The sequence below is a fragment of the Oncorhynchus clarkii genome, chromosome 18 (genome assembly GCF_045791955.1).
Source record: "Oncorhynchus clarkii lewisi isolate Uvic-CL-2024 chromosome 18, UVic_Ocla_1.0, whole genome shotgun sequence".
NCBI classification, from domain to species: Eukaryota; Metazoa; Chordata; class Actinopteri; order Salmoniformes; family Salmonidae; genus Oncorhynchus; species Oncorhynchus clarkii.
In genome coordinates this window covers 71,283,281-71,293,280 of record NC_092164.1, presented here as the reverse complement: position 1 = coordinate 71,293,280, position 10,000 = coordinate 71,283,281, and the positions used below count along the sequence as shown (strand labels likewise).

The window sequence follows — 10,000 nt, the reverse complement described above, 5'->3', positions numbered from 1 at the left end:
TGGCATACTCTTAAGTTGTCAATAGCAAAACACACACACACGCACACACACAGACCCTGCTACACACACAAACACACACATCACAGTTACCCCAACCCTCACACACACACACACACACACACACACACACACACACACACACACACACACACACACACACACACACACACACACAGACCCTGCTACACACACAAACACACACATCACAGTTACCCCAACCCTCACACACACACACACACACACACACACACACACACACACACACACACACACACACACACACACACACACACACACACACACAGAGACCCTGCTACACACACAAACACACACATCACAGTTACCCCAACCCTCACACACACACACACACACACACACACACAGACCCTGCTACACACACAAACACACACATCACAGTTACCCCAACCCTCACACACACACACACAGACCCTGCTACACACACAAACACACACATCACAGTTACCCCAACCCTCACACACACACACACACACACACACACACAGACCCTGCTACATACACAAACACACATCACAGTTACCCCAACCCACACACACACACACACACACACACACACACACACACACACACACACACACACACACACACACACAGAGACCCTGCTACACACACAAACACACACATCACAGTTACCCCAACCCTCACACACACACACACACACACACACACACACACACACACACACACACAGACCCTGCTACACACAAACACACACATCACAGTTACCCCAACCCTCACACACACAAAAAAAAAAAGACCTCTTTATTCTCTTGTTTTCCTTCTTCTCAGTGCAAACATGTATTTTTGAGGGAAGATGGGGAGAAATTCAAGGGAAGCTGAGCATCATTTGGTTGTTTTGACGGGGAGGGAGGGAGGTTGAAGTATCAATGTATCAACATGGCAGCCGATTGTCGCACCATCCTCATCATCACCATCAACCCTCGTCATCATCATCATCTTGCCATTCTCTTTGAAGTAGGAGTGGTGTGCTTCTCTCCCTCTCCCTCCCTCCCTCTTTCTCTCCCTCTCCTTCCTTCTTTCTCTCCCTCTCCTCTTTATCTCCCTCTCCTCCCCTCTTTCTCTCCCTCTCCTGTCCTCTTTCTCTCCCTCTCCTCTCCTCTTTCTCTCCCTCTCCTCCCTTCTTTCTCTCCCTCCCTCTCCTCTCCTCTTTCTCTCTCTCTCCTCCCCTCTTTCTCTCCCTCTCCTCCCCTCTTTCTCTCCCTCTCCTCTCTTCCTTCTCTCCCTCTCCTCTCCTCTTTCTCTCCCTCTCCTCCCCTATTTCTCTACCTCTCCTCCTCTCTTTCTCTCCCTCTCCTCTCCTCCTTCTCTCCCTCTCCTCTCCTCTTTCTCTCCCCCTCCTCCCCTCTTTCTGTCCCTCTCCTATTCTACATATCCCACCATCCAACAGGATACATTATACACTACATATCCCACCATCCAACAGGATACATTATATACTACATATCCCACCATCCAACAGGATACATTAAATACTACATATCCCACCATCCAACAGGATACATTAAATACTACATATCCCACCATCCAACAGGATACATTATACACTGCATATCCCACCATCCAACATGATACATCTTCCTACCCAAGATGGCGTAGCAGTCGAACGTCTTGTCGTGTTGTGTCCCTTGTATATATCGTATATATCGTTTTTTCAACATATTTTTCTTCGCATATCTTTTAAAACATTTTGCTAAACCTCAACTTCTAAATACTCTCCTGCAACCCGCCTCACCCAATGTAGCTATTTTTTTCTAAAGTACTTATATTTACTTCGGATCCGGATCCCCTCAACTGAAGCTAGCCAGCTAACTACCAGGGATCAGTCAGCAAACCATTGCTAGCGGTCTTCAGCTAACCGGTCATCAGCTAACGTTTAGCTCGGAAAGCTCTCGCCAGTTCGAACAACGCGACTCTAACCAGAGCATAACGGACCTATATTTTTTTATCCCCGGATTCCCACCGTAAACGGAACATCTTCAGCTGGATCTTCACAACTAGCTAACTAGCTAACCGCAACCCCGGATGATTACTCCTGGCTAGCGTTTCCACCCACTTAGCTTGAAGCTAGCCCGGCCAGAGCTCCTGTGCTACCACCGAAGCATACTCCTGGGCTACAATATCCGGACCCACGACCGGTCTATCAATGTCACCGCATGAAGAGGCATAAACAGACTCACCCCATCGCGACGCCCCCCAAAGGCTAACTTTCTAGCCTTTGCTATCTCCTTGCTTGCTAATTCGGCCTGCTAACTGCTAGCTTGTTTAGCCCCTGTCCGCTAACTGCTACCTTGTTTAGCCCCGGTCCGCTAACTGCTACCTTGTTTAGCCCCGGCGTACTAACTGTTAGCTTGTTAGCACAGGCCTGCTAACCGTCTGAATCGCCGCGTCCCAAACACTCACTGGACCCATATTTACTTTCAATCTCTTTTCGATTTTTAATTTGTTTATACCTTCCGGTAACCTGCCTCACCCAATGTGATACGGAATCGCTATTATTTTTAATTTTTAGAACACACTCAAGAACCTTCAGAAGCTAACCAGCTAACTAGCTACAAGCTATTTAGTCATTGTTAGCCACTGGTAGCGGCTTTTACCTTACCTGGATAATACTCGCCAGTCCAGCTCCCCTGCCCCATCCACCGCTGCCCCCTGGACACTGATCACTTGGCTACATAGTTGATGCACGCTGGACTGTCCATTAATCACGGTACTCCATTCTGCTTGTTTATGTTTTATCTGTCGGCCCCGTTGCCTAGTTAACGCCATTTTACCTGCTGTTGTTGTGCTAGCTGATTAGCTGTTGTTGTCTCACCTACTGTTTTAGCTACTGTTTTAGCTAGCTCTCCCATTCAACACCTGTGATTACTGTATGCCTCGCTGTATGTCTCTCTCAAATGTCAATATGCCTTGTATACTGTTGTTCAGGTTAGTTATCATTGTCTTAGTTTACAATGGAGCCCCTAGTTCCACTCTTCATATCCCTGATACCTCCTTTGTCCCACCTCCCACACATGCGGTGACCTCACCCATTATAACCAGCATGTCCAGAGATACAACCTCTCTCATCATCATCCAGTGCCTGGGCTTACCTCCGCTGTACCCGCACCCCACCATACCCCTGTCTGCGCATTCTGCCCTGAATATATTCTACCATGGCCAGAAACCTGCTCCTCTTATTCTCTGTCCCCAATGCTCTAGGCGACCAGTTTTGATAGCCTTTAGCCGCACCCTCATACTACTCCTTCTCTGTTCCGCGGTTGATGTGGAGGTAAACCCAGGCCCTGCATGTCCCCAGGCACCCTCATTTGTTGACTTCTGTGATCGAAAAAGCCTTGGTTTCATGCATGTCAACATCAGAAGCCTGCTCCCTAAGTTTGTTTTACTCACTGCTTTAGCAAACTCTGCTAACCCGGATGTCCTTGCCGTGTCTGAATCCTGGCTCAGGAAGGTCACCAAAAATTCTGAGATTTCCATACCCAACTATAACATCTTCCGTCAAGATAGAACTGCCAAAGGGAGAGGAGTTGCAGTCTACTGCAGAGATAGCCTGCAAAGTAAAGTCATACTTTCCAAGTCCATACCCAAACAGTTCGAACTACTAATTTTGAAAATTACTCTCTCCAGAAATAAGTCTCTCACTGTTGCCGCCTGCTACCGACCCCCCTCAGCTCCCAGCTGTGCCCTGGACACCATTTGTGAATTGATCGCCCCCCATCTAGCTTCAGAGTTTGTTCTGTTAGGTGACCTAAACTGGGATATGCTTAACACCCCGGCAGTCCTACAATCTAAGCTAGATGCCCTCAATCTCACACAAATCATCAAGGAACCCACCAGGTACAACCCTAACTCTGTAAACAAGGGCACCCTCATAGACGTCATCCTGACCAACTGGCCCTCCAAATACACCTCCGCTGTCTTAAACCAGGATTTCAGCGATCACTGCCTCATTGCCTGTATCCGCTACGGAGCTGCAGTCAAACGACCACCCCTCATCACTGTCAAACGCTCCCTAAAACACTTCTGTGAGCAGGCATTTCTAATCGACCTGGCCCGGGTATCCTGGAAGGACATTGACCTCATTCCGTCAGTTTTTATTTTTTTTTATTTTTATTTCACCTTTATTTAACCAGGTAGGCTAGTTGAGAACAAGTTCTCATTTGCAACTGCGACCTGGCCAAGATAAGGCATAGCAGTGTGAACAGACAACACAGAGTTACACATGGAGTAAACAATTAACAAGTCAATAACACAGTAGAAAAAAGGGGAGTCTATATATACATTGTGTGCAAAAGGCATGAGAAGGTAGGCAAATAATTACAATTATGCACTGGAGTGATAAATGATCAGATGGTTATGTACAGGTAGAGATATTGGTGTGCAAAAGAGCAGAAAAATAAATAAATAAAAACAGTATGGGGATGAGGTAGGTGAAAATGGGTGGGCTATTTACCAATAGACTATGTACAGCTGCAGCGATCGGTTAGCTGCTCAGATAGCAGATGTTTGAAGTTGGTGAGGAAGATAAAAGTCTCCAACTTCAGCGATTTTTGCAATTCGTTCCAGTCACAGGCAGCAGAGAACTGGAACGAAAGGCGGCCAAATGAGGTGTTGGCTTTAGGGATGATCAGTGAGATACACCTGCTGGAGCGCGTGCTACGGATGGGTGTTGCCATCGTAACCAGTGAACTGAGATAAGGCGGAGCTTTACCTAGCATGGACTTGTAGATGACCTGGAGCCAGTGGGTCTGGCGACGAATATGTAGCGAGGGCCAGCCGACTAGAGCATACAAGTCGCAGTGGTGGGTGGTATAAGGTGCTTTAGTGACAAAACGGATGGCACTGTGATAAACTGCATCCAGTTTGCTGAGTAGAGTGTTGGAAGCTATTTTGTAGATGACATCGCCGAAGTCGAGGATCGGTAGGATAGTCAGTTTTACTAGGGTAAGTTTGGCGGCGTGAGTGAAGGAGGCTTTGTTGCGGAATAGAAAGCCGACTCTTGATTTGATTTTCGATTGGAGATGTTTGATATGGGTCTGGAAGGAGAGTTTAGAGTCTAGCCAGACACCTAGGTACTTATAGATGTCCACATATTCAAGGTCGGAACCATCCAGGGTGGTGATGCTGGTCAGGCGTGCGGGTGCAGGCAGCGAACGGTTGAAAAGCATGCATTTGGTTTTACTAGCGTTTAAGAGCATTTGGAGGCCACGGAAGGAGTGCTGTATGGCATTGAAGCTCGTTTGGAGGTTAGATAGCACAGTGTCCAAGGACGGGCCAGAAGTATATAGAATGGTGTCGTCTGCGTAGAGGTGGATCAGGGAATCGCCCGCAGCATGAGAAACATCATTGATATATACAGAGAAAAGAGTCGGCCCGAGAATTGAACCCTGTGGCACCCCCATAGAGACTGCCAGTTGAGGATGCCTGGTCATTCTTTAAAAGTAACTTCCTCACCATTTTAGATAAGCATGCTCCGTTCAAAAAATGCAGAACTAAGAACAGATACAGCCCTTGGTTCACTCCAGACCTGACTGCCCTCGACCAGCACAAAAACATCCTGTGGCGGACTGCAATAGCATCGAATAGTCCCCGCGATATGCAACTGTTCAGGGAAGTCAGGAACCAATACACGCAGTCAGTCAGGAAAGCTAAGGCCAGCTTCTTCAGGCAGAAGTTTGCATCCTGTAGCTCCAACTCCAAAAAGTTCTGGGACACTGTGAAGTCCATGGAGAACAAGAGCACCTCCTCCCAGCTGCCCACTGCACTGAGGCTAGGTAACACGGTCACCACCGATAAATCCATGATTATCGAAAACTTCAACAAGCATTTCTCAACGGCTGGCCATGCCTTCCGCCTGGCTACTACAACCTCAGCCAACAGCTCCGCCCCCCCCGCAGCTACTCGCCCAAGCCTCTCCAGGTTCTCCTTTACCCAAATCCAGATAGCAGATGTTCTGAAAGAGCTGCAAAACCTGGACCCGTACAAATCAGCTGGGCTTGACAATCTGGACCCTCTATTTCTGAAACTATCCGCCGCCATTGTCGCAACCCCTATTACCAGCCTGTTCAACCTCTCTTTCATATCGTCTGAGATCCCCAAGGATTGGAAAGTTGCCGCAGTCATCCCCCTCTTCAAAGGGGGAGACACCCTGGACCCAAACTGTTACAGACCTATATCCATCCTGCCCTGCCTATCTAAGGTCTTCGAAAGCCAAGTCAACAAACAGGTCACTGACCATCTCGAATCCCACCGTACCTTCTCCGCTGTGCAATCTGGTTTCCGAGCCGGTCATGGGTGTACCTCAGCCACGCTCAAGGTACTAAATGATATCATAACCGCCATCGATAAAAGACAGTACTGTGCAGCCGTCTTCATAGACCTTGCCAAGGCTTTCGTCTTTGTCAATCACCGTATTCTTATCGGCATACTCAGTAGCCTCGGTTTCTCGGATGACTGCCTTGCCTGGTTCACCAATTACTTTGCAGACAGAGTTCAGTGTGTCAAATCGGAGGGCATGCTGTCCGGTCCTCTGGCAGTCTCTATGGGGGTGCCACAGGGTTCAATTCTCGGGCCGACTCTTTTCTCTGTATATATCAATGATGTTGCTCTTGCTGCGGGCGATTCCCTGATCCACCTCTACGCATGCTTCAATCCTACACGTAGTATATTCCACTATTCCCTGAATCATCAGTCAAATTCCTCTCTCCTTACTAAAGTACCTGTTGTTGTAAAGTTGCTGTTGTTGTAAAGTTCCTGTTGTTGTAAAGTTCCTGTTGTTGTAAAGTTCCTGTTGTTGTTAAGTTCCTGTTGTTGTAAAGTACCTGTTATTATAAAGTAGTTGTTGTTGTAAAGTACCTGTTATTGTAAAGTACCTGTTATTGTAAAGTACATGTTATTGTAAAATACTTGTTATTGTAAAGTACATGTTATTGTAAAGTAGCTGTTATTGTAAAGTACCTGTTATTGTAAAGTTCCTGTTATTGTAAAGTACCTATTATTGTTAAGTACATGTTATTGTAAAGTAGTTGTTATTGTAAAATACATGTTATTGTAAAGTACATGTTATTGTTAAGTCCCGCTATTGTAAAGTACCTGTTATTGTAATGTTACTGTTATTGTAAAGTTCCTGTTATTGTAAAGTACCTGTTATTGTAATGCTACTGTTATTGTAAAGTTCCTGTTATTGTAATGTTACTGTTATTGTAAAGTACCTGTTTTCGTAAAGTCCCGCTATTGTAAAGTAGCTGTTATTGCAATGTACCTGTTATTGTAAAGTACCTGTGTACTCTTGCAAGTCAGACGTGATGTTGCCGTAGAGACAGAGGGGTCGTCACTATCTCTAGGTATTAAACCATCAGACGTGATGTTGCCGTAGAGACAGAGGGGTCGTCACTATCTCTAGGTATTAAACCATCAGACGTGATGTTGACATATCTTAATTTTTTAAATATTTATATAAATAGATTAGGCTCTTCTGATATGCGAGCCGGCTCCCAACGTTCACCTACAAGAGCCGGCTCCCAACGTTCACCTACAGGAGCCGGCTCCCAACGTTCACCTACAAGAGCCGCTCCCAGCGTTCACCTACAGGAGCCGGCTCCCAGCGTTCACCTACAGGAGCCGGCTCCCAACGTTCACCTACAAGAGCCGGCTCCCAACTTTCACCTACAGGAGCCGGCTCCCATCTTTCACCTACAGGAGCCGGCTCCCAACGTTCACCTACAGGAGCCGGCTCCCAACGTTCACCTACAAGAGCCAGGCTCCCAACGTTCACTTACAAGAGCCGGCTCCCAACGTTCACCTACAATACCCGGCTCCCAACGTTCACCTACAAGAGCCGGCTCCCAACGTTCACCTACAAGAGCCGGCTCCCAACGTTCACCTACAGGAGCCGGCTCCCAACGTTCACCTACTAGAGCCGGCTCCCAACGTTCACCTACTAGAGCCGGCTCCCAACGTTCACCTACAAGAGCCGGCTCCCAGCGTTCACCTACAGGAGCCGGCTCCCAGCGTTCACCTACAGGAGCCGGCTCCCAACATTCACCTACAAGAGCCGGCTCCCAACTTTCACCTACAGGAGCCGGCTCCCATCTTTCACCTACAGGAGCCGGCTCCCATCTTTCACCTACAGGAGCCGGCTCCCAACGTTCACCTACAGGAGCCGGCTCCCAACGTTCACCTACAAGAGCCGGCTCCCAACGTTCACCTACAAGAGCCGGCTCTTAGAGCCGTCTTGTTCGCGAACGACCCATCACTAGTGTGGGGGAATCTGTCCTAACTTTTTTTTATTGATTCTGTCCTTTGTATTTTCTATGGTGGAGGGTTAATGCACTATTTGTTTTAGCTGATTATTTATTTATCCACTGAAGAGGACAGAGTTTTAGTTTCCTGCGGTTTGGAATGTGAGGTGTGCGGAGGAGACGCTGTCATTACGGTTGGGATTCAGGCCCTGAGAATGGATTTTATCTTCTTGGCGCACCCATCCCGTTAGCGGGATCATTTTCGTCAACATCCGCTGAATGTCAGAGCGCCAAATTCAAAATAAATTACTCAAAATATTGAATTTTCATGAAATCAAATCAAAAATCAAATCAAATGTATTTATAAAGCCCTTCGTACATCAGCTGATATCTCAAAGTGCTGTACAGAAACCCAGCCTAAAACCCCAAACAGCAAGCACTGCAGGTGTAGAAGCACGGTGGCTAGGAAAAACTCCCTAGAAAGGCCAAAACCTAGGAAGAAACCTAGAGAGGAACCAGTGCAACATAGCAAAACACAGCTTAGCTTGTTGTTAATTAATCCACCTGGCGTGTCAGATTTCAAAAAAGCTTTATGGCAAAAGCATACCAAGCGTTTATGTGAGGACATCTAAGCAAAGTAGATTGGTCACGAAAGTCAGAAAGGCAAAAAAATTTATAGTTTACCTTTGATGATCTTCGGATGTTTGCACCCACGAGACCCAGTTCCACAATAAATGTTCAATTGTTCCATAAAGATAATTTTTTAACCAGAACAGTCACGACGGGGCAGATGGAAAATCCGTAAAGTTCGTAGAAACATGTCAGTAGAAACAAGATGTTTTGGTGTGGTGTTGTTTTGTATCGTGTTGTAGAGGGAAAGGTGAGAATGGTACAAGTATGCAGTACAGGATATATTTTGGTGTTTTATTTTAAGGGGGGGTGAGGTTTTAATGAAATGAGAATGTTTCATTAAAGAAAGACAACAAATCAAACTATTTCTCTCTCTCTCTCTCTCTCTCTCTCTAGCGGAGTGTGGGGGAACCATCAGGGATGAGACTACAGGTCGTATTTTGTCTCCAGGTTACCCAGCTCCTTATGAACATAACCTGCACTGTGTCTGGAGCATCGAAGCAGCCCAGGGAAGCACCATCGGGTCAGTACAGATCATCTTGCTCTTTCTTTCTCCTCCCTTCCTCCTCTTGCTCATCTTTTTCTTCCACATCCCCCTCCTTCTACAGCTCTTCCTCCCCTGCTTCCTTTTCCTCATTCTACTCCTCCATCCTCCTCTTCCTCTCCTCCTCCTTCCCCTACTCCTTTTGCTAATCTTTCTCTTCCACATCCCCCTCCTTCTTCACCTCTTCCTCCCCCGCTTCCTCTTCCTCCTCCTCTTCCCCATTCTACTCTACCTCCTCTTCCTCCACCTTCTCTCTCCTCCTCCTCATGCTCTATTCTCCTCCACCTCTTCCTCCCCTGGCTCCTCTTCCTCATTTTCCTCATTCTACTCTTCCTCCTCTTCCTCCTCCCCTTCTCCTCGTCCTCCTTAATGCTTGTTAGGGTTGTTGATTGTTGATGAAGGACGTCACTTACTGGGCTTTACCTGAGGAATCTACAAGGCAGTGATCCATGTGTGTGTGCATGTGTGTGTGCATGTGTGTGTGTGTGTGTGTGTGTGTGTGTGTGTGTGTGTGTGTGTGTGTGTGTGT

The 10,000-nt window shown here is 47.0% G+C and overlaps 1 protein-coding gene across 1 annotated transcript in view; it reads left to right on the top strand.

Moving 5' to 3' along the window:
* Window positions 1-10,000, top strand: part of LOC139372403 (CUB and sushi domain-containing protein 2-like) — a 773,740-nt gene that overhangs the window by 497,471 nt on the left and 266,269 nt on the right. Inside the window, exon 27 of the mRNA XM_071112112.1 lies at window positions 9,324-9,450. Coding sequence (XP_070968213.1) covers window positions 9,324-9,450 — 127 coding nt within the window. The remainder of the gene's footprint in view (window positions 1-9,323; window positions 9,451-10,000) is intronic.